Source organism: Sordaria macrospora, chromosome 7 (genome assembly GCF_033870435.1).
Source record: "Sordaria macrospora chromosome 7, complete sequence".
In the NCBI taxonomy this organism is placed as follows: domain Eukaryota; kingdom Fungi; phylum Ascomycota; class Sordariomycetes; order Sordariales; family Sordariaceae; genus Sordaria; species Sordaria macrospora.
In genome coordinates, this window is record NC_089377.1 from 1,186,894 (window position 1) to 1,211,010 (window position 24,117).

The following is a 24,117-nucleotide window of genomic DNA, read 5'->3' on the forward strand; positions in this document are numbered from 1 at the left end:
CCTTTACGACAACATAGACCGACCCAATTGCTGTAGGCATTACTTAAAGCTTGTTTGAAGGCTCATAATAACAACCAATCAAAGCCCGCATGGCTCAGTGGTAGAGCGCATCACTAGTAATGATGAGGTCGTCAGTTCGATTCTGGCTGTGGGCACATTCCTTCACTTTTTGCTCCTTTTTGCGCTTCTATCGGCTATTCTTTTTTCTCTCCCTATCTATCAATCAGCTTATCAACTCTTTCATCCCGTCAATTGCTGCTATTCTTTTGCTTCGCAATATTTCACTTGGTTGGTTGGTGTTCAGTTGACTGACTGATATCCATAACTTGCTTTCAACAATGCAACACCAACTATGGGAGAGCTTAGACTTTTTCCTATCCAACTTTCCCAAAAGCCTCCCTCCCTCCTTCCATCACACTTCATCAGCCCCAGGACCCTCCTGTTCGTCATTCAATAAACCCAATGAAGCCTTAGACGTAGAAGTTCCCCTCTTTTTTCTTTTTTCTTCTTTCTCAATACATATCGTATGCCGGCATGTCCGTCCGTCCGCGTCAGAATCCGATCTTCGCATGCCGCCCGCCCGCCCGCCCTCCATTCTTGCAGTCTCGTCCGTTCTTCATCACACGTACATGTACTTCATCTGATTGTACTCGTCAACACCTAACCAAGCCACTCGCTTAGTAATCATGGTCGATTTCGAAGACCTGACCTGACGAGTATTATCCATCCATCCATCCATCTATCCAAGCCAGCCAGCCCGCCTCTGGTTTACATTTCTTACGTACATTTCCCGTTTTCTCAGCTCGCACACGGGGAAAAGGCGTCGCCATCCACGGGAGGAATGGTAGGTGGGTAGGTAGTAAGACCGTATGACAAGATCTGTCTTGGTCATACTATCTACGTATATACATACTCCACAGTTTGTGTACCATTGGGCTTTTGGTTGGCTTGGTTGGCTTGGTTGGTCCCTCGGAAGCTTTCTCGGGACCGTGTTTCTGTGACACCTCAGTTGAAGACAGGGGTCGGAGTGTATTCCGGATTATATAGGTACGAGTCGGGAGGGAGGGCAATACCAAGAGTGAATCGTGCCTCCTTGGGGCGTTTTAGAGTAGAGACACCGGGGAGAGTCTCAAAGTAAAACAGAGAGCTTGCCCTACCGGTGGGTAAGGTATCTCTGATGTTTCACTGCCCCCCTACGAAATCAGCTAACCTTAACTTACGATCTTATTTACGTACCTACACTACCTACCTTTGCTGGTCACCGGCTCGGGCGAAGCAAATGGGATATTCCTTGATTATTTATCTCACCGACGAGAACCCAAAAAACCCAATCCCGATCTGTAACTGTACGAGGTCTGCAGTTGAGGTGATTCTCATGCTGTGGAAGGAAGCTTGGGTGTGAGTTGTGAGCTGTGAGATGTTGCACCCAATGCCCCTCCTTCTGTTTGTTTACTTCTCATAGCTCTTCCCGTGTCCGATTGTTCAGCACATGCCGGGCAGCGTAGCCCAACCAACAGCATGTTTGTTCTCAATTGGTGAAGTTGGTGAGAGTTCGGGATAGGCGTCCAAGGCGTCTCAAAGTGCAGCGTAAACGGTCTTCAGCCCTCGCTCGCTAGGGCCAGGCCCTCGTCACCCATCCAGCGTACCTTTTAACGAGTTGAAGTACGTTTCAAGCCAGGCGTAGACAGTCTTCAGCCCTAGCTAAGCTTTCATCACCCACTTCCCTCTCTCCATCTTAGTGAGTGAGAAGCGGTAGAAGTGCTGTCCGTGATCGAGTGATGTTCGTTCATTCGTTCCAAACTGCAGATCATCGGAGATAGTAGAGAGAGAATGCTTCGAACCCGCTCTTGCCGTCTTGCATGGACTACCTACGGTAGGAATCATAAGTTGAACGAAGCAACCTGTACGCCAGTATGAGGGGATGAAGAGACAATGTCTGGTGACACGTTGCGACCGAAACATGTTGACTCTAGAAGGAAGTAGGAAGGGGGGCTTTCGAATTGTGTAATGGAAACTCTTTGAGCTGAGACACATACATGCATGAAGGCGACGGCGACGATGCCATGGGGGACAGAGAGGAAGAGGGAGAGGGGGGACGGGGCAGGGAGATGTGATGGTGGAAGTCGAGTATAAAGCATCACTCCTCCCCTCCGAAGGTCGAAAGAGAAAAACCATCAGACTCACCAATGAGTTAACAAGTCAACTCAACTCACTCAGCCAAACCAACACTTCTTTTCCAAACCACACAAGGTTGGTTAATCCACCTCCAAGTTCCAGCTCCAACTTCCCTACCTCTTTCATCCTCGCCCTCCTCCTCCTTCTCCTCCTCCTCCTTCTCCTCCTCCTCCTCCTTCCCTACCTCTTTCATCCTCGCCCTCCTCCTCCTTCTCCTCCTCCTCCTTCTCCTCCTCCTCCTCCTTCTCCTCCTCCTCCTCCTTCTCCTCCTCCTCCTCCTTCTCCTCCTCCTCGTCCCCTATCATCCAGCTAACACCCACCCACTCCAGTTACCAAACCAACCACCAAATCACCAACCCCCCAACCAAACCGCCAAAATGTCCTACACCCTCCACCTCCGTCTCATCAACGACACCTCCGACACCCTGACTCTCGTCGAACAAACGAGCTGGTGGGGCAAAAACACCATCTGGTCGCAAGTCCGGTCCACGGGCGTGCACGTGCTCTCCATGGCGGCATCCGGCTCGTCCGGCATGCTGCGGTTCCAGACCAGCAAGGGCGACTTCTTCGCCGTGGCCGTGGGCGTGCACAACTACAAGCGGTGGTGCGACGTTCTTGTCGACACTGCTGATGAGGCGCCCTTGACCAAGTTGCATCCCAAGTACTATGATGATAAGGATGCCAAGTACCAGGCTTTGTGGGCGCAGGCGTCTGAGTTTGAGGCGAAGAGTAAGAGCGGGAAGACGGTTAGGATCAAGTTCTATCAGGCCGATGGGAATGTGTTGAGGGCTACGGTTGAGTATCTTTGAGTACTCGTCAGTGGGAAAGTGGGTGGTGAGAAAGGGAGTGAGGGAAGGTGATGAGGTGGTGGAGGATGAACAGCTTGATCAAGGGGGGAAAGAGAGAAGGAGACATGCACACAGGAGGACGATGGAACAGAATGTGTGAATAGCCAACGGCATTACGCTCTTTTATTGGCTTTGGAAGCTCTGAGGCATCATAGGTATCTTAAGACGCTCGTTCAAATAAGCTGTCATCTTTGAAAACAAACCCAAACATCAATCCTTGCTTGTCCCAGCTTTTGAAATCCCTCTATATCCCTTATAAACAAGTGCCAGCCTTTGTTCCCAGGCATGAACATAATTAAACCCTTGAATGGCATCTGTAAATCATCATGTCTTTAATGTCATCGCTCATGCGGCTCGAAATCATTTGGCCAAATTAAACACCTGTACCCCGGTCCGTGCTATGCAAATCTTACAACTCTCTCAACTCCTCAACATTCATTCTAGAGGATGCCAGCAAGCTTCAACGCATTAGGGTTGGCAGCGAAGAGAGCCTGGTTGGCGCTGTAGAGGTTGTGGACGAGCTTCCTCACAAGCTCACGAGTCTCGTCGCTGAGCTGATCCTCAGGAGGGCTGAGGACAGACTCAAGGACAGGGATGACCTTGGAAGTGAGAGAGTTGATGGTGGGCTCGCCCTGCTCGTAGAGCTTGTAGATGCACTGGTAGACGGGAGTGTTCTCCTCGTAGTCCTCCTTCAAGGGCAGGAGATCAACCAAGGCGGGAAGGACCTGGGCAAGGGGAACACGATCGGGGTGGGCAAGGATCATGCGGCACAGGCAGCCAGAGGCGTTGTCCTTGATACGAGCCTCGGGGATCTGGAGCATGGGGGCCAGCTTATGGAGGATGGTCTCGTACTGGGGAAGGTAGGTGCTGCTGTCGGTGGAGTGGAGGATGAGCTGACCGGTAGCGTAGGCGGCGTTGCTCTTGGTCTCGTTGTCGGTATCGGAGAGACGCTTGAGGAGCAAGTGCATAAGCTTGCCGGTGTAGGGGGTGACGGTGGCACCCATGTTGGCAGCGCACTCAGCGATCACACCGACACCGGTGGAGCGCTCGAGGTTCTCAGCCTCGGAGGAGGCAAACTTCAAGATAGGCTTCTCGAAGATCTTCCAGAGCTCAGAGAAGGCGGGGCCAAGAGCGACGGCGAGGCCAATCACAACGTCGAGGGCAGTGTCGATAACAAGCCAGTCGTACTCGGAAGAGCCCTCAACCTCCTGCTCCTCATCCTCGTCACCGAGATCCTGCTGGCAGGGGTGAGAGCGGGTGATGATAGTGCTGAGGATGCTGATGGTCTCTTTCATGAACTCGCCCTGGGCAAGGATGGCGGGACCGCAGGCCTTGAGGGTGGCGGCAACATTGCGGTTGACCTCGGTAACGACGGCACTTTTCAACAGTTAGCTTCATTCTGCAAAAGTTGATTGATAAAAAAAGGTAGGGTATGATGTTCATGTCAGGAGTAGATGTAGCGTGTTCTCAGCATCGACATTTAATGCCTCTGAGTGAGCTGGGTTTAACGCGAAGGTGCTCATCATTCGAACGGAAAGGAGGCAAAACAGAAAGAAATGTACGTACCGATCCATCTCCTCCAACCACACCTTGAGGGTGGCGCTGGTGACAATCTCGCCAAGCTTGACAAGAGTGACAGTGGGCTGGGTCTTGAGGGGAAGACCGGGCTCCCAGTTGGAGCCAGTCTCCTCCTCCATAAGCTGCCAAACGCGCGCATACGCGCGCCACAAAGTAGCGATGGCAGCCTTGCGGCAGCCCTCGTAGGGGTGCTCAAGAAGAGGGGAGATCATCTCGACGGCCTTCTCAAGGTACTCAGCGATCTCGTTACCGGAGCAAGAGTGGGTGATGATATCGCCCATGATCTCGATGGCAACCTCCTTCTCGAAAGCCTCGGGGGAGATGCCAATGTCCTCCCAATCCTCACCCTCCTCCTCATCCATGATGTCCTCATCATCGTTGGCCTTGACCTTGAGGCGCTTGCCACCGGTGATAATCTCCTCATCAGTGCCGGCAATGGCACGCTCAGCCTCAGAGAGCTCAAGGTTGATCTCCTCCTCCTCAAGCTCAAGGCTGTGGAACAAGCCCTTGAAGACACCGGGAAGGAAGGGAGAGAAGTCCTTCTCATAGACCTTGGAGAGGCAGCTCCAGAGGATGAAAGAGGACTCGCGCAGTCTGGTGCTATCAAGATGCAGTGCCTCCTCGCTGGACTTCATGAGGGGAAGGACGTAGGGCTGGAAGGTCTGGGCACCGACGGCAGTGGCGATGCGACCGACGGAGTCGCAAACACCGCTGCGAAGGGCAAGGTCATCCTCAGTCTCCTTGATGGTAAGATAAGCACCGAGAGCGTGCATAATGTTGTCGAAGTAGGGCTTGAACTCCTCGCCGAGAGCCTCGGCAATGGCACCGATAGCGCCGGAAGCAGCAACCTTGACCTTGTAGTCGTCGTGGCCGATAAGAGCGCCGATGTTAGCGACGAGCTCACCAGCATACTTCTTCATGAACTCGGCATCAAGACCATCGGACATGGAGTCGAGAGCACCGCAAACGGAACGGATGATCTCAACGTTCCTCTTGGCGACGGTGGCATCGGTGGTGGCGGCCATGGAAGCCTGGAGGTTCTTGACAAGAGCAGTCATGATGGGCTCGTTGTAAGGGGAGAGCTCAGAGGCAATGTCATCCGCAAGGCGGGACAGACCGACAAGAGCAGCGTGTCTGACACCGACGTCCTGGTCGTTGAGCAGGGTGATGACATGGGGCATGATGGACTTGATCTGGTTGGCGATGAAGTCGGGAGCACCCTCGACGACGGTGCCGAGAGCAAGGATACCAGCCTTCCTGTAGCCAGCCTCGGGGTTGGTGGCGAACTTGGGGAAGGCGTTGAGGAGGGGAACGATAACCTGGCGAGGGGGGAGGTCGCTGGCAAGCTGATCGAGCAGCATGAGAGCGGAGCGGGCGGGGCTCATGTCGTCCTCGTCCTCATCATCGTCGATCTCAGTAAGGATAACCATGCTCTTGATGGTGAGCTCCTCGCCGATATCACGCATGCCCTGGATCTTCATGCGCCTGTAACGGACAGTCTGAGCGAGGAAAGCGAGGGCCTGAGCGCGGACCTCATCCTCAGCCTGGGGGTTGCCGCCGAGGTCAATCATCAGCTTGACAAGATCCTTAAGGTACTTGCCGAGCAGCGAAGACTCGCAGGCCAAGAACTGCTGGAAGACGTCGAAAGCCTGGGCGATCTTCTCATCATCGCCAGACTCGACGACGTGCTTGAGAACGTCGACCATGGAAGGGACAAGGGTCTGGAGGGCATTGACGGCCTCGGGATCCTCCTCGGGATCGAACATGAGGAGGCAGGCGCCAATGGACATCATGGTATTGATGCGGACATCGGCGCTCTGGGGGTCGCGGAGAGTGTGGTGGAAGATCTCGAGAAGCTTGCGGAGGTCCTCGAAGGCGGTGGGATTGGCCTCGATCAAGCTGAAGATGATGTAGGTACCGACTTCACGCTGGTTGACATCGGCATTGGTAGCCAAGTTCATGGCAATGTCGCGGAGATCGTCCCACTCGCCCTCCTCGAAGTCAAAGCAGGCGATGACAGCGATGAGACGGGAAGCGGTATGGCGGCACTTGGGGTTCTGCTCCTTGAGAGTGGCCTCGAGGAGGACCTGGCGGACCTGGACCTTCTGGGCCTTGGGGATCTTGGACCAGTGCTTGGTGACGAGTCTGGCAGCCTGGACGGCGGCCAATTGCCTGACGCCGAGGTCATCGTGTGTCGCGAAAACTTCGATGAGGAGGAGAAGGCACTCGGGGTGAACATAGTAGTTCTTTTGGAGCTCAGCCGTGATGGCCTTGACTCTCTGGGTATCGGCTGGAGAGGAGGAGTTAGTTTTTGTTTTCTGCGTTCATTTGTCGCAGACAGCTAGTGTCGCCGACGAGGGGAAAGCGAGGGAAATGCTTACGAATCTGTGACTCCTTGAGGAGCGCGGCAAGCGTTTGCTTGTCCATGGCGCTTCAAGGAAATATGAACAGAAGGGGTATCAAAAAAAAGAAAAAAAGAGGAAGGATGAACAGAACAGAGGAAAAAAAAAGAGAAGGGAAAAGAGAAGAACAAGATCCCGTTGGGCACACCGCGGGGGAGATAGCAAGGGTATTTGGGGGGCACAGTACTGCAGTGAAGAGACTGGAGGCGAATATGGAATGGAAAAAGAGGAAAGAGCAGACCCCGGGGAGAACCTGAAGGTGTCGTGAGGAAAGAAAAAAAATTTGGATTTTGATCTAATTCCACTGTGGAATCGCGCTGATAAGAGATTGGAAATTTTGCTGCGGGGCAAGGGTTGCAAGCTGAGGAAATTCGGCACCGCAGCAGCCTGGGCGCTGCAACCACAACAAGTGCTATCATGTGCCTGGGAATTGAGGGAGGGGTAACCTCTGCCGCGCTGGTAGGACGCAAGTATTCAGTCGTGAACTCAGAACGTATCAAAAATCGCAGATATATAAAGCAGCAATACACATATTTTTCGTGAGCTTTCAACGGGATTTTTTGGCCCTCTTTAAAGGTACTCTGCTTGTCTGTGACTGTCGCAGACGTCCGATGTTACCTTCCATCATTTTGGGAATTCTGCCATTCTTCACCGCTATTTTGTCATTGCTTGCTGTTTGCCTGCCGGTACTGGCAGTCATCTCATTCCATCTCAACATCCGTCATCCGTCATCTCGATATCCCGGCGACGAGTTGACCAGCTCACGATATCCGTACCTGCCGTTAAGATTGACGATACCTGGCACTTGGTGCTTAGACCAAATAACTTGGGCGGTTATTGTCTGCTTCTATGCCAAGCGAACGGCATCACTGAGCTGTTTGCGGTCTTGCGCCAACACAGGGACGACAAGCTACAAAAGAAAGAGCTTTCGAGGACGTCGAGTTGAGATTGACGTCTATGTTTATCTCAGTTGATCCTGATCTTGATAGCATTATATCCCAAGTCTATACATTTTTGCCCCTCTTTTCATACCGATCAAACCAAACATATACAAGACAAAAGAAATGCTAATCGCTAAACGCCGTCCTTCTAACATCCCGCTGAACAGGTGCCAATCGTCTGTCCTCTCCCATTATGACAAAAGAAAACTTAACCGCCGTCTATACATTGCCAACATGTCCAAACTTCCGTAGCCAAAAGTCTCAACCAAAACCCCTCGACTAGCTCACTCATGACCTCATCCTCTCATCTGCGCAACGGAGTATATGAGCTCACGTCATCCGACGGCGTCTGGTGGTGGTGCTTACCCTGGCCCAACATCAAACTGTTCCTCCTGCCCGGCTCCGACCGACTCGAATCATACGCCTTAAGGCCATCGGCACCACCAGCAACCGGACTGGGAATCGGGCTTTGCTGCCCACCGCCACCATAGGAAGTCATGGTGTACTCTCCCTCGACCGTGCTCCCCTCCAAATCAACAGCCGACCTCATGCCAACCTGTTTATACCCAACCAAAATCTTGCTGGGATGATACCACAAAAACGCAGCGCTGACAATGACCATGAGCATGCCGTCCAACACCAGCAGATACACCTCTTTCTCTAACAACACCGAATCCCAGCCCAGGGCGTACTCGACCATGCGGAACAGTGAACGGATCATGATGAGCGACGAAGTCACGTACAGCGCCCAGAGGAACTGGCGCCAGGGGACGGTGACCGAGTAAGATTTGGGCGTGGGGTTGGCCGCGATGCGCACGTGGAACAGAATGGTGGTGATGATGAAGAGCCCGAAGAAGACGACCTGGATGCCCAAGCCGGCGAGCACGACGTTGTTGCCGAGGTCTTGGTCTTTGACTGTGGAAGCTTTGGCGAGGATACCGCCGCCTATTAATCAAGGGGGGTCTGGTCAGCATGCTAACTATCAATAGGGAGAGGGGGTTGATTGTAAACTTACCAGCACCCTGCGCCAGGAAAGACAAGACGTCACCCAAGACGAAAATCTTGGTCAACCAGTTCACTCTCACAACCGAGTACGCCTCCGCCTCCAGCATGCGAATGAGTCGGCCGAGAATCATGTAGATGGACGCGGCGTAGAGGGCGGGGCCCAAGAGGATCAGGAGAGACTGGATGATGTACGGCGTCAAGGTCCAGTTGGGTGTTTCGCCGGCGGCGATGATACGCCCGATATAACCGACTGCTTCGACTGTTGTTTTTGTCATTGATGGTTAGCACCAAGCCGGAAGTGCCAACTTTGAGCGAGTTGATTTGGTCGGGGTAGAAACATACAAAGACATCCCACCACAAACGGGATAAAGTACCACGTCCTATTCCTAACAAGCAAGAACGTGTGACCGACGGCGATGATGCCGAACAAGGCGACGAAGACGGCGTTGGCTGCTAGGGAGGGGTCATATTTGAAGAACTCGAACTTTTGCTTATCTGACCCGGAGTCTGTGTCTGACATGTTTGCTTGCGAGCTTTCGAGAATCCCGAGGATGAGCTTTGATGTCGAGTCGAATAATACTTGAACGAATCCAATCGGAGGCTTGTCAAGGGACTGGAAACGAGGGAAGAAAAAGAGAGACAAGAAAAGAACGTCGATTGTTGATGATGGTGTTGATGATGAGGACAATATCACCAAGAACTGAACCGGAGCGCCCCTTGAAGATATATGTATGTTACAACCCGGTCACTCGGGAAAGCTAAAAGCTAAGCAAGCGCTAGCAACACAAAGAACCACTTCCAGAAGAAGCAAAGAAGGTATGTTAGGTAGGTAGGTAGGTAGGTAGGTAGGTAGGTAAGAAACATGGATACTCTACCTAAACGCGTAAGCATACAGACAGAGTTCACGGCCTCAACTTTCAACCGCAACCTCGTCCAAACCAAACCAAACCAAACCAAACCACATTGCGGAATATCTCCGCCGCTGCGCATAGCGAATCTGCCACCACCGCATTTGATACCCGCTACCTATCACTAGGACCCTACATTACCTGCCTACATTGACAGCCTACCGTCTACGGTACCTACGGCTATGCTGCAGACTCGCACCGTGATGAGACAAGCTCAAGGTAACAAGTGGGAAGCTTAAAGCAGGAAGCGGGCCGTTTGAACCGTATTCGAAGATCTGCGCAAGCCATATCCATCCACATGCTGTAGGTGTATACGCGCATTGCCTCGTCTAACAAACGTCCCTACTCACTCCCACTGTATCCTGTTAGTGCCGTCACTTGCAGAATTCGTCAAGCAAGCATTCTCGGTTTCCTTGCCGGGCTATACGCGTATTCCAAAATTCCAGGGGTATTAGACACTCGCAAATGTCGGCGTCAAGTCTCGGATCTTTCCGATGGATCCTTCGATCTGACGGTTGGGTTGGTAATTGGTGAATTGGTCTTTTGGTTGAGCTCGTTGAGGCTGAGGGGGTTCGAAACTCGCAGGACATTGAACCTAACTAAAATGGCTTAGCGCGGAGATGAATACGCGTATTCGATAAGCGACTTTACAGCTGGGTGCGATAAGGATTTTTGGTAAGTGGAGGGTCTAGAACTACCCTATGGTAGGCCGTATTCCGCTTCAAGTTATTGTTGTGACTTGTGTTGTTGATGACGGACATAACAAACAACAACTTCATCCACAGCCAGCCCCTTTCAGTAGCAACATTATATCTATGCTTATCTCACCTATGGTACCCAGGCGCTGCCACGCGACTTAACTCCGCCTCGGTCGGTTCCATGAGATGAGATGAGATGATATTGCGACGAAAGCCCCACTGCCACCGTGGAGGTGATGGCGCTGACACGATAAACTCGACAATGAACCGAACGATGAACCTGACGATAAAAACCCGAAGATGAAAGACCGAGAGACGAGGACCTCGACGGAAGGCACGTGGCTTCGTGGCCAGGATGGATGGGTGCATTGCAGATAGATTGAGACTTCATCTGTATCTGTCCGTCTGTCTGATACTCGTATTAGGTACAGGACGACTCGACTCGATTGATTTGATTAATTCAAGATTCCATGTCTGAATCTCCCAACTGAAGCTGACATCTAAAGTCCAAACGGCAACTTCTGCCCTGTTTGCTGCTACGTCGATGCTATAACTGCTCTCATTATTCATTATCATACTTCTAAGGTCTAGTAAAAAACGGCAAGTGGCTGTTGCTTTGTGTCGCAGTCGTATCCAAAACTGATCGATACTATCCGCGTATGTATCCGCGTATGTCTTCGGGGAAAAAAAAATAATAGAGCCAGCTATTATACCCCCTCTCTACCCCTTCCCCTTTGTTTCCCCATTTTCTCCTCCTATCAGATCAGATTAATCCAAACTCTAGATCTAAGCCCCAAATCAGCTCGGTCTGGGCTCTGCATGCCCGAAATTTCAACACGGTCGGGATCGAAGATGGAAATCAACCCATCCAACTTCCCCTCTGACTTGACGTTCCCTCAGAACTCCGTCCCCGAGGCTCTTCGCCAGCACCAACACCACCCTCCACCTCCAATTGCTTCAACCCCCTAGATGTACTCCCCCTACTCAACAACCTCTCCTTAAAGCTCTGCGGCGAGTATGACTCCCTCACATCCCGTGCAGAAGCTGACATCGCCCCCCTTCCTCGAAAAGCCGAATCAAGACTCCCACCCGTCTTCGGTCTCAAGAACACATTGTTCAGATCCTCGTCATCGTCACTGCCATCTTCATCGTACATCCGCACCGGCATATCAACACCCGTCCAAGCCTTACGTGCCTCCAACCCTCCGTTTAGATCGATCCCTGTGGTCCTGACTTGCAGAGCAGGCTGGTGGCGCAACCGATGCTTAGGAACAGAGAGTTCTTCCATCTGTTTGCGGCTGGGGATTGGTGCCGTCTTAGGGCGGGCGGGAGGATGCCCGTGGAAGTGCTGGGCTTGGTGGTGGATGCCGAAAGCTAGGAGCTCGTTGCAGCGGCATGTGGAGGGGGAGGCGCAGGTGCAGCCGCGTGACGGTTCGGTACCGATTTCTGAGGATACGATGCCAATAAAAGGCGCTGAACCGGACGCAGAAGCGGGCGTGGTGGGTGATTTGAGAGTTCCGTCGTCGGACTCGTTGGTTGCTACGGTTGCTGAGACGGAAAGGGTAGGTGTTGGGTGTGGGGAGAGACGTCTGGGGCTGGTTGGTGGATTGCCTCCCGTGAGGCTTGGTCGGCTGCGGGTGGTATCTGACATTCGTCGTGATGTTAGTTTGTTAGTATTGTTGTTGCTGATGTTACTGGGGGTGTTGCTTCCTCGTCTTGACTGCCACGGTGGGATCAAGGAAGGGGAGAACAGCCCATCTGACGTTGATGACTGTCTGTCTTGGGCGCGGGAAGTCTGGAAGATGGCGCTTTGACGGTTTCTGCGCGTTGAGCGGCGCGCTAGGTTTACGTTGCCAGCACCGCTTGAGGACCGTCGCCTCTTGTCCTCAGATGAGGTACCTTCTCCGCTGGTGGCGTCGTTGGTGCTGCCGTGAATGCGGTGAAGGCATTTTCTAATGGTGTTCGCCTTATGTGCTTCGAAGACCAGTTCAAGTTGGCCAGTCAAGAAGTTACGGTACGCATCGTCGATGGCCTCCGGAATGAAAAGCCGAAGCGTCTCTTGCAAGTGCGTTTTCAGCGCTTCTTGACCTTCGTCGAAATGCTGCTCGACTTCGGCTAGTTCGATTACGGGATGAAAGTCTGCATGATGGGTTAGTTGTCATAGCTTCCTCCCTCAGGTCTTGGAGTTGCTGCTTACCAGAACTAGGAACCTGATCATCCATAGGAAAGATCAGACGCCACAGATCATCCCAAGTTCGGATCCCATTGCCAGAAGCCATCGTCCTGTCCACATCCTCCGATATCCCATCCTCAGGATTGCTTAGGGTTCCCGCCGGAACTGTGTCGCACATTTCATCCTTTGGGAGCATCAAGTGATGATCCAAAGCAATTTGTGTAGGGAATCCGACTTTGCACCGCTGACATTGATGGGGCATCGCGCGCCTTCGATGATAGGACATAACGTGGTGTCGCAAGTCGGCCAGTGACTCGAAAGAAGTCATGGCGCAAACTTCGTGATCGCGGATGTTGAAGCGAACCGGATTGCGCACCCGGAATGGGCAGGAGTATTCCTCCGCCCCCTGTTCATCCATCCCATATGTCGTTTCCGAATCGCGATCCTGTCGGCCGCTTCGGATGGAACTACTGCTCATCACTCTCCGATGCCGAGATGCAAGATCATTCCGCGCTCCAACATCGTAAAAAGTCCTTCTCGATCCCACCGATTGTACCGAGTTCGACATTCTCCTTATGGATGGTGTGGCTCTTAGCTGTGGAGCGCCTGCTATGCTTGGTGGTGCAGATACCACTGGTGCACTTGGGTTTGGTGGCCCAAGAGAAACGGTGATTTCCTCCAGGCATCTGGCTACCGCGCCCCAGATCTTAAGCGTCGTCGATGGTTGTTCCGCCGCGGCATTTTCCTCAGTTTGCTTCAGAATGGCGGCGGATATTTCAGAGGCTAGCTCACCCTCGCTGGGGGCATCCTCAGATATGGTCGAAGTCCGTAAGCCGTCGGAGGAGAGGTAAGTATACCGTTGCCGTGGATGATCGGGAAGACCGAGTCCGGGAAGGAGTCGACTGGACGATGAACTCCGCGCTGGAGGATTTCGCTGAGTTGGGCTCACCAGACTACTTCTGGCACTGGTAGCCTCACTATACGCAGGCGATGGCCTTCCCAGTAGTGATAATCTCTTTTGTTGGCGTGAAAATTGTACATCCAGACTTGGTGGCCTTGTAGGGCGGTACATGTTGGTAGAAGGTGTAGAATTTGGCATCATGCCGGTGCCACTCGCTCGCTGCTCATATTGCCGGCTGTTGTAAGAAGATCGATCCGTCACAATATCGCCCTTCTGTGATGATGTCAAAGCCTTGGGGGTATTATCCCTATGTTGGCTTGGACGGGTATTGAGTATGTGTTCCGGGGTCGAGAGGGCCATGGGCTCCGTGTCATAATTGGAGTAGGCCAGTGACAAAGACGCAGGTGAGGAATCAGTCGAATAAGCTGGAGAGCAAGGAGAAGCTAGAGAAAAGAGCGAGGTTCGAAGTGGCGTGGCAGGAACAAAAGGAACGTAGAGAGGAGCTGGAGCAGAGGTGGAAACAGGAGTATCAGAAGAATTTTTGATGGATCGAGCTTCATCTATCCGACGCTGTATGTGGTGGTCACGATTCGTATTGAGATTGGCCAATCCGGCGCGTAGCTGTGGCGCCGCCGCCGGTGCGCGTAACTGCGAATGATGTACTGGATGCACAGTATGATGGTGAGCCGGTTCCACGACGGCTGGATGCTCCTCTACGGCGCTTGATTGCTTGAGTCCATCTGATGATGACTGCTTTTCCAGCAGGCGCCACCATAGGTCCATGCTGTACGCGTGGGCCTATGCCACGAGCCAGCCATGGAAAAGGGTTTGGATATCTTGGAAGGAGGAGGCCTGCCGTGCCTGTGGTTTGTTTCTTCTTGTTGGTTCTGCGAACTCGGATAGAGCGGGACAACGGACGACGACGTCGAGGTGGATGATGACTATGAATGGCGGATGAGGGAAGCTGAGGCGAGCAACCAGTGAGCTGAATGGAAACAGCAGCCCAGCAATCATAAAACAGAAACGACGTCAACAAAGGCCTTTAATGAGCCATACAGATGCAAGAAATGGACAATGGTGGGAGAGGACGGGACAAATACAATGAACGAACCAGGATGCTCGGCCGAGATACAAGACCACAAACACGTGCTAAAGGAGTTGTCCCTGGAATGCCTGTCATTCTCGGACTTCTTCAGCGGCCCTCTCTCTGCACCGATTGGTCAATCCGTGGCCCATTCACTGAACGACATGCCGGATCTGGACGCTGATTCGCTCATGATTGGCCCTGCGCCAACAAGGGAGGCCACTGTACACTATCGTCCCTGTACGTCAGGCCTGACGCCTGGATGCAATTTCCCCGGAAAACTCACGATCTCCTTCGCGATTCGCTGCTGCCCCTGGCCGTCAACGGGAATTGCGGCCTCCTTGAGCTTCCACATGTACTTCTTCCCTTTGAGGTTCTTCAAGGTCTTATTCCCCGATCTGAAATCCTGACAACCAGTTCCTCGGGACAATGAAGATTGATCTGGTGGCGTCGAACACACAAAGACCTTGCGAGTTCTCTTTAGAATCTCAAAATACGTGTACGCTTAGTCTTTTTTTCCAGAACTGTTCCGCCATCGTCAACGAAACACCGGACGAATCGATTTACCAATACGACGTTCTTTTTCGCCCCGTTCGATGGAAGCGTGCTACGTCAGACGGACCTGGGCGCGCAGTTTGGCAAATGGAAGTCTCACCAGCACTTTTCAGGGTCCAAGCTCCGGAAATTAGTGCAGATTTCGGTTGGCCATGTTGGTGCACCCTGATGGACATCTGATGGACACTGATGGGACATTGTTGACCGCCGCCCAAGCACGGGGTAATCCACTTTGGTAAGAACATCGTGTGTTGACAGATTGGTGTTTTATGCGTTCGATATGGTTGGGAGGTTTTTAGCTTCTTGGAGCGGAGGATGGAATGTCACGAATCCACGAAGCTTCCGAGGTTGAAGTCCAGTCGTCGATGTGTGCACTAACATATTTTCGGGGACAACGACGGGGGCAATGGTATCACAGGGTTAGGGTAATTGCAGTGCCTGTCGACGTCGACCTCATCATCAGCAATTCCAACGATCAGGTATCATCGCGATAGATGAAAGACTGAGGCTGGCTACCAACATATCTCTAAGCCGGAAGCAGCAATATGAAACCGGGTTTGGCCATGGTGAAGCTCCGAATTCATGTTGGATCTTTATTCACGAGATCCATTATTGTCTGCAGTTCACTAACAAATCACGACCGCCTATGTTGATCAATCTTCAAATCTCCACCATAACACATTGAGGGAAGATGACGAAACTCCAGTATCAGATGGCCAGAGATTGGTAGAAGACATGATGATTATCACACTTGTATTTTGCGGGGTCTCCACATGAATATTTGATGAGTTCCGTTAAGTCTGACCTCGGGAATCTGTTAACGTACGACCTGCCAGTATATTATGCTTGGGAATTCCGGAAGACTGGAAGAGTAGTAAATGGGCACCCAAGGTATGGATCCCCGTGACAAAGACTTGGCTGAGTTGAGATTGTGTGCCAAATTAAATCTATGACATATGCATGTGGGGAAGAAAGTTGATGGCGGATTTGTTGACATTGTGATGGTGATATCCGATGAGGACGACGGTTAGTAAGCCACCTTTCACTGAGGGTGAGGCAGAACTTGGAAGCAGTTGAGAGGCCTGCATCACCTGAGATGGAATAATTGTGATGAGTAGTATGTAGAAAATAACTTGATCTCATCAGCGATGATGATATGGTCGTCGTCTGCTCGCCACCTCAAGTCGTCTACTCGCGACCAAAGGGGCGCAAAGTGAAGTACAGGTGAGAACTCCCAAGACAGCCACGCAAACCCGGATGCGACGATAAGACAAAACCAACCCATACTAGCTAACAGCTGGGCAAACAGATGAACGAGCAAATAGGAGTGCTTGAGGTAGTGAATTTCGCCCTTCAAGTATCGGACAGAATTTCGTGGATCGTCGCAACATTCGTGAAAAGAAAAGAAAGATCAGAAAAAAAAAAAAAAAAAAAAAAAAAAAAAAAAAGAAAGGGTCCGGCCGACTCGGGATCGAACCAAGTCTCTCCTCAGAACCCCTGTTTTTTCGCCCCCGTCTTCGGCTTCCATCTCGATTTGCTACAACTTTCCTCTACTCACTTTAGAAGTAAGTAGGTACCGGTTGCTCAAGATGGCGCGGAAATACGTGAACCGCAGTTCTGTCTGACATTGCACGCCCGGCCTATTTATTCTGACGACGGAAGCTTGAGAGTTCTGAGATGTGTGTGATCAAGACGGCAGACTGAGATTGTGGTGAGCAACGCATCAGACCGCTTGACCACACGGATAGTGTTTGCGGTCGATCCGAAAGCAAGGCTGGATGAAGGGGGTTATATGGTGCCTTGGGACGACATGTGCGGTTTGCAAGTGAAAATGGAAGGTGCGGGAGCTGTGCTGTTGCGAGGGGTGACGCGGCGCTGGTTAGTGGCTGGTGGTGCCGAAGGTGGAGGGCATGGGTTGGGATGGAAGTTGAGCTGTGGAGGGGCCAGCTGATGGGTGACTGTATGGTGTATTATACTTACACGCCTATCATACATCGTGTCTAGGTTGGCGGAGTGGCGTGAATCGACAACAGTTGGTAAATTTTATCCGTATTGAGTTTATGATCTGCTCACATCTTTCTCCGGGTACACCAAAACTCAACATTTCCCCGTCCCAACCCACGACCCAACTCTAATAGGCATAGGTACTCTCCCTCGCAGTAGCCTTACCCCTCGCCATCCTGTTCATCATGCCCGTCAACGGCCTCACCGACGCATCAACAAGACTCTTATACCAAGTCGAGCTCCCATCCTTCTCCGTAACCTTGATGCTCGTATCTCCCATTAGGATAGGCGGCGAATCCAAGTAGATCGACTCCCAAGCACCCGCGGGCACCTCAAAGGTCTCGTGCAGCGCCGTGATGTGGTTGTATCCCTTCTTGCGGAACGCGTGCAAGAAATCCCAGCCGTCGCGGTGCTCCTTGTCGTGCGCAAACTTGTGCAGTCCCTCGACGCTCTTGAAGTACATGACGACCAGGCCGGCGTTGTGGGTCGCGCGCTTGGTCTGCTTCCAGTTGGACATGCCCAAGAGGCCATACTCCTCCTTCTTCTCGTTCATGGCCGAGATCATGTTCATGAAATGGGTGTAGACTTCCTTACCGCCAGGGCAGGCGGGACCCAGCGGGTGGTTGTACGAGACGCCGAGGTGGAAGACGACGATGGGGCTGGAGCAGGGTGCGTTGGGGTAGCGACCGGTTTCCCACGAGGGAGGCTGGCCGCTGGTGAGGCCTTGGACGACACCTGTCATGAACGGGTTTTCGTTGGTCTTGTAGAAGAGCAGTTGGCCGATGGTCGAACCGATGGACTGGAGAACGAAGATCAAGGCGGGAACGACAGCATAACGGTAGGGCAGGATGGCGAAGAGGACGATCTGGGCGAGGGCGCCCATGGCCATCAGGGTGCGAAGTCTGAAGGCATCTTTGATAATAGTCTTTAAAAAACCTTAGTTCATGTTTTCAAAGTTCTCGGGACAATGGGCAAAGTGCTTACCTCCCTAGGCGGAGGAGATCCAAGCGGGCGCTGCTTGGTTGGGTTAAAGATGGGTCGGAAGTCTGGCTTCTCAATAGTGTCCCCCATCGTGGCAATGGTTGATGTTGATAATTTTGTAATGATAAAATGTACGGTTACTCAAAGCGTATGTACACAGTATTTCAGAAGAACAAAGGAAAAGGGAATGGGCTCGGTAAGAGGACAAGGGTCAGGATATATGGGATCATTCACAGGTGAATGAGCAGGGGACCTAGAGAAGATTTCTAGAACAAAGTGAACGTCACGTCGGTTGCGGGGAGCGCTGGGGCTGATCTTGCCAGAGTTGCTTGAATTTTACTGGATTATTTCTGGCTGAGGGGGTGAGACTGTTGCAGTCCGGATGGAGAGACCTCGGCCCATTCGGGGATACCCGTTGGTCTCTCGGACTCGGTTAGTACCAGACAGCAAATAGGCTGGCAATCATCATCATGAAGGTAAATAACATTTGAGAACTCCTGAAGACACGGAGTGGTGAACAAAAGAAAGATGACAAGCCTCCCTTCGCTTCTGTGATCTGGGCCTGTCCAGCAGCCGGGATCCGTCTGGGCGAAACGCATGACATGGCTCGGACATGGATCTCGGTGTGTTGCGTACACTAGACGTTGACGATGCCGGCTCTGAAATGTCGATAAATCGTCCTCAAAACTCATCAACCTGCATATCGCAGTTATTCCATATTGCCAACTGTGATTCCGAACTGATCAATTACGCGGCGTTGAGAAGCGAGGAGGCGTTGGGTTATGATGTATGTGCCGCAATCACGCAGTCCATGGCTTTTGAGTTCGGTGAGTGACAAGTGAGGTTATACTGCACATGATATTAGCCCATTTCACATGGGAAAACACCAACATACATAGTGTCTTGCCCGGTGAGGCTTTGCCCAAAGTGCACGCGAATCTTCGGGGTTAAGTGCTGGGGAGTGTACGTGTACATCGAGTCAACGATTATGTGATCAGATATTGAGTCCAAAGCAGCGAAAGAAGTCTTGGAAGGCCCAAATACAGCAAGGAAGGATCTGGATTTACACCGAGTGGTTGAAGTCCAAACGCGGAAGTTGGAAATGGCATCAATTTGCAAGAGCGAGAGGTTGAAGTGGAAGGACGGGAAACAAGGAAGCAGAGCCAAGAAGTTGAACCTCGGGGCTTCCCGTCGTCGCTGTCCCTGTTCGAGTCTTTCCTGCCCGGCACCCCGCTTCCATTTGCCTGCCTCCGCCCTCTGTTTTCCCCTCGACTTGTCACTGCCTGCCCCGCCTGTGCTTTCACGCGCCCGCCTGCCCGACCTCTGCTTGCCCCACCTGCGACTTCGTTGTGTCCCATTGCAGCCAACAGACATGTCCACCATCCATTTGTCCTTTCCTTCAACTTTTGAGATTGAACGTCAAAGGGAACAACGATCGCACCGAACTGTACATACCGTTTCAGTCAGACTTTCCGCTTCTTGGTTCGCCTTCACCATTCAAAAAAAATAAAAAAAGTACTTATACTTAGCTGTCCCTAACAGTACACGCGACCCAACCGCGACCAATCCACTCTGGCCCTACTATTACAATCATCTTTTCCAGAGGCCGCATTCCCTTTCGACATCTTTCAATTACATTTTCAACGTTGACCGTATACTACTGGAACCATGGAGTCCGAACACTTTGGAGGTCGTACTGACGACGATCTCTTCGCCGACGATTTCGAGCCTGTAGCGCCTGAAGAGCAGGTCGCGACCATCTCCAATGAAACTGGAGCGCCTGTCCAAGACACGAACATCACGAGACCTGTTGTTTCCACTGCCGCGGAACAACCTCATCCATCCGAGCCTGCGCCTGTTCAGAAGGCCGCCCCCACGCCTCGAGTACCCAGAGGACTTGCCAACTCGCGTCACGCCCCTGCCAATCGTGCTGAGAAGCAACCGCGCAACAACAATCGTCACCCTAGAGCCAACAACAGCGCGTCTCAGTCTCAACAGCAGCAGTCAACCTCCAACGCACCTCCCTCTGCCCCCAAAGAACTTCGCGAGAAAGAAGCCAAGGACAAGGAAGCTGGTCGCAACACGGCGAGCGTCTCGTCGGCAGCGAGAATCGGGTCCGGCGGGAATCCCCGCACCAAGCTTACTGAGGACGAACTGGCAGCCAAAATGGAGAAGATGCGTATTATGGCTGCCGAGAAAACTAAGCGTTTCGAACAAGCCCAGCGTGACGAAACTGAGCATGCCGCCGCTTACGCCAAGGGCATGGAAGAGGATAAGAAACGTCGTGCCGAACAAGCGGCCAAGAAGAAGGCTGCCGAGCAGGATCGCAAAAAGATGGAGGAGGAGCGGGAGAAGAACCGTGAGCGCAAGATGCGCGCTATGGGGGCTAAGGAGGGTGGCTCTTGGGACGAGGGCAAGGAGGAGCGCATGAGAGAGGAGGACCGAAGCGGCTATAGGGGTCATAGGGGGGTTGCAAACACAGCGTTCGCGCGAGATCTGGCTGACGGCAATGAGCAAGGAGACGGTTACCGTGGCGGACGTCGTGGTGGAAGAGGAGGATTCGGTGGCGGAAGAGGTCGCGGGGGAGGTGATGGCCATGGCGGCCGTACCCTTTTCGAGCCGGACCCGGAGAACGAGTCTGGTCAGCGTTTCTATCAGCGTGACAACTTCCGAAGCCGCGGCAGGGACTGGAAGGCGGACGGCCCAGCCGCTCCTCGTGCTGAACGCGCCGGGCCTGGGTCTGGTGCACCAAAGGCCGACAAACCAAAGTTGACCCCCGACGAGTTCCCTGCGCTCCCCGGCAGCAAATCTACCGCACCGCAAGTCAGCACAAGTACTCCCTTATCATTTGCTTCCTTGCCCCTCTCGCCTGCTGTGGGCAGATGGGATGATGAGGTGCAAGATAGTATCTGGAAGAACGCGGCACAAGCCAAGGAGGCGGCAAACGCGCAGGCGGAGTCCAAGGAAATCTAGAAACCTTCCTATGCGCAGCCAACCTTCGCTTCAACCATTCGCTCCAAACCCAATGCGTCCAAGAACGAGTCCCCGCAAGCCCCAGCGAATACGCAAGCTACGCCGAACGCAGAGAGCCCGTTGGCGAGCAATGAAAAGCCTTCTCATAACAACCCAAGTGTATTTCCAATGCAACACCGAAATGAATCTGATTCACAAAGAATAGTCAATGAAGAGCCGACATCGGAGCATAAACCGGCAAAGCGAGTCAAGTGGACGGGCTTTATCTCACGTCCAGCCCAAGTGGTGGCTGCTCACCTAGGTCTCATACCACCAATACCAGGCCAGTCACTGGCTGGCCTTCGGTCCCTCAAAAAATTAGAGGCAGAATTGGAAAGAAGTCTCGAGCAAAATGGAAGAAGACCCAGGAAGATACTAGAGGATTCTGCAAAGAGGACGACAGAAGAACATGGTGTCACTTCAGCTACAAATCAGGCAGTTGCTGCCCGTCAAATTTTCAAACGACCAACGCCAGATGCCACTCCAGCGCCACGCCAGCTACCGACCGCCCTCCAGTTTCTAGAACAGTTGAAGGAGGAGGAGGAGGAGCAAAGAGAACATGAAGAATATGATAGGCATCTCGCGAGAATGCAACATGCAATCGCAGAGAGTGCAATAAAAGAACAAATGAGCCACGCAGTATCGCTTAGGTTGCCACTTACAGAGCGCAACAAAGCAATGGTGGACATTCTACATGAAACAAGGGAGTACCTTGACAACAAACGAGTCGCTCGCCAATATCGGAACGGGGAAGAGATTGAGAAGTGGGTATCAGAATCCGGTATGACCAACATGCGCCAGTGGAGGGGTCCCAACATGCATAAGATGCAACATCAGCTGAGTACGTCGACGCTGGTCAGGACTAGGGGGCAGCGGATCTTCCTCGCCCAGGGGTGACGGATCCAATTTGTAAGGAGGGATCCTAAGACATTGAGCGACACGGGGGAGGCGTTCTGGACGCCCTCGGAGAGCTTCTGAGCAGAGGCAAGAGTGCGGCAGGCTCTCATGCCTCTAAGTCAGCCCAAAATGCACATTTTTATCGTTTCTTGTTCGAGGCGTTGATCCCAGCGCGACTTGGACGTAAAGATGGAAGCGTGGTGTTTGTTTCCGTGTTTGGCGGATTGGAAGACTTTTGATCATACGGGGTGTATTGCTTAGAGGACAGCGACTATGTAAACAGCGAAGAGACGAATTGATATCACCAGAACTTTAATCGGTATTACAAACTTTCCACAGTCAAATTATTACCGAATCGCGCCGCTTGAGTAAACGTGTAATTGCTGGTATCATCCATTCTACACCTATGTACTGCTCTCTCATGATATAACATGCTGTTTTCGAGATACGGTATGAAAACAAAGGCCATGCCGGGAGAAGTGCCGAGTCCCTCGCAAATTCCCAAGCTCGAATAGTGTAAAACGCCCCCAACGCCTTTTCAATGCACATACGACCGCCCGAGTCCGTCTCCTTTTGACGCGCTCTTGACCGACCCGTTTTGCTCTGTTGGATACCAACTGTTTCTTCGTTCGGTCATCCTACCACCCACCACGTCTACCACGACCACGATAACCACCACCGCCACCACCACTCCTAGGCCCACGGCCTCTACCCCAGTCATCGTGTCGGCCACCCGGACCCGTCGGCACACCCCCCATATCATCATCCCCCCCACCACCGCCGCCCATCGGCCTCTGGGGACCACGACCACGCATCTCCTTCGGGAACGCATCATATGTCTTCCGCATCTGCGCATACCCCAGATGCATCTTGCCAAAGAAGTGATCCGCCAATCTGCGATCATTATCCAACCTCGACAAATACGCCCCGCAAACATCGCACACCTGCAACTTCTGATGACCGCTGGGGCCACTCGTATCGCTCAGCGCCTTTAGCTCCCTCTCCTTCTCGCTCTTCTGCGCCTGCGCCTGTCTCACCCGGAAAAGCTCATCATACGCCCGTCCCACCTCGCCCAGCTCGCCCAGGATCTCCACCTCTAGGAGGCCTGTGGCAATCGTGGTGCCCAAGTCGGAAATGGCTTTCAGCAACACATTCGTCTGCCTGATCTCGTCGGGCGTCTTCTCCAGCCGCCGCTGCGCCGCGTCGATCCGTCGGTTGCACTCGTCAATGTACTTTTGTAGGTCGCGCATGTAGTCGTAGTCGAAACCGTACTTCTTCTTGTCTTGCTCTGGAAGCGATTCGTACTCGGCTTTTAGCGCCTCCGAGTGCACGCGCGAACAGGGACCGAGGTCTTGCTTGGTGTTGGTGAAGAGGTCGTGCGGGCAGGTGCCGACTAGGTAGGAGCGGCAGACTTTGGGGTCGGTGAGGGAGAGTTGTGCCGAGCGCGAGGAGATGCCGCCGCCCATTAGCTGCTCTATAAGGGAGGGATAGGGGGGTTAGTGGGATACACAATGGTATGGTGGTGGAGGGGAGAGATGGTAAAGGTGGGTGGAAGAGAAGACTTACCGAGCAGTTTTCTCTGTTCGGCCGCCATTGTTGGTGTTTGTTGTTGTTGTTGTTGTTGTTGTTGTTGATTAAGATTATTCGCGACGTGGTGATTCTAAGGTTGGTTTTCGGTTCGGTCCGAGGGAGAACGCGGGGTTTGTGCTTGCAGAAAGAGTTGTCACGGTTGATGGATGTTTTGTTGTTTGGAAGAAATTCCCAAGATTTTGGAAGTCGAATTGCAAGCGCAAAAGTCAGCCGCGCTGCAAGGCTGCTTGGTGAATGGAACATGATCCGCTGAAGCTGGGGAAGTCGACCCACTTTCACGCTCCCCTGCTGCCGCTATGATCCCTGTTCATCCACTGGAAATGTGCTGTCATCCACAATTTTACTGGGTCTTGTCCCGCTGTGAC

General features: G+C 52.6%; 6 protein-coding genes and 1 non-coding gene across 7 annotated transcripts; 3 read left to right on the plus strand and 4 right to left on the minus strand.

Annotated features, from left to right (window-relative positions):
- Nucleotides 1–83: 83 nt before the first annotated feature.
- SMAC4_14069 lies at nt 84–155 on the plus strand. The gene has a single exon. It is a non-coding gene; the product is annotated as a tRNA-Thr (tRNA).
- Nucleotides 156–2,188: 2,033 nt separating this feature from the next.
- Nucleotides 2,189–3,232, plus strand: SMAC4_03372 (uncharacterized protein). Its single transcript, XM_003353006.2, has 2 exons — nt 2,189–2,250; nt 2,505–3,232. Exon 2 carries the CDS (start codon nt 2,553–2,555, stop codon nt 2,982–2,984), a length of 432 nt encoding a protein of 143 aa, XP_003353054.1. The 5' UTR covers nt 2,189–2,250; nt 2,505–2,552; the 3' UTR covers nt 2,985–3,232.
- A 17-nt stretch (nt 3,233–3,249) lies between these two features.
- Nucleotides 3,250–7,028, minus strand: SMAC4_03371 (uncharacterized protein; the record flags this gene model as incomplete). Its single annotated transcript, XM_003353005.2, has 3 exons — nt 3,250–4,400; nt 4,590–6,891; nt 6,983–7,028. The coding sequence occupies 3 exons, from the start codon at nt 7,026–7,028 to the stop codon at nt 3,464–3,466; spliced, it is 3,285 nt and encodes a 1,094-aa protein (XP_003353053.1). The 3' UTR covers nt 3,250–3,463.
- Nucleotides 7,029–11,030: 4,002 nt separating this feature from the next.
- On the minus strand, nt 11,031–14,412 carry SMAC4_03369 (uncharacterized protein; the record flags this gene model as incomplete). The annotated part of the gene is made up of 2 exons (XM_024655460.2): nt 11,031–12,694; nt 12,753–14,412. The coding sequence occupies 2 exons, from the start codon at nt 14,410–14,412 to the stop codon at nt 11,415–11,417; spliced, it is 2,940 nt and encodes a 979-aa protein (XP_024511345.2). The 3' UTR covers nt 11,031–11,414.
- Nucleotides 14,413–16,777: 2,365 nt separating this feature from the next.
- On the minus strand, nt 16,778–18,498 carry SMAC4_03368 (uncharacterized protein). The gene is made up of 2 exons (XM_003353002.2): nt 18,257–18,498; nt 16,778–18,197 (listed from the first exon to the last, which is right to left on the minus strand). Exons 1-2 carry the CDS (start codon nt 18,341–18,343, stop codon nt 17,400–17,402), a joined length of 885 nt encoding a protein of 294 aa, XP_003353050.1. The 5' UTR covers nt 18,344–18,498; the 3' UTR covers nt 16,778–17,399.
- A 1,423-nt stretch (nt 18,499–19,921) lies between these two features.
- On the plus strand, nt 19,922–22,465 carry SMAC4_03367 (uncharacterized protein; the record flags this gene model as incomplete). The annotated part of the gene is made up of 1 exon (XM_003353001.2): nt 19,922–22,465. The coding sequence occupies one exon, from the start codon at nt 19,922–19,924 to the stop codon at nt 21,224–21,226; it is 1,305 nt and encodes a 434-aa protein (XP_003353049.1). The 3' UTR covers nt 21,227–22,465.
- A 132-nt stretch (nt 22,466–22,597) lies between these two features.
- On the minus strand, nt 22,598–23,957 carry SMAC4_03366 (uncharacterized protein). The gene is made up of 2 exons (XM_003353000.2): nt 23,729–23,957; nt 22,598–23,636 (listed from the first exon to the last, which is right to left on the minus strand). Exons 1-2 carry the CDS (start codon nt 23,754–23,756, stop codon nt 22,801–22,803), a joined length of 864 nt encoding a protein of 287 aa, XP_003353048.1. The 5' UTR covers nt 23,757–23,957; the 3' UTR covers nt 22,598–22,800.
- Nucleotides 23,958–24,117: the final 160 nt, after the last annotated feature.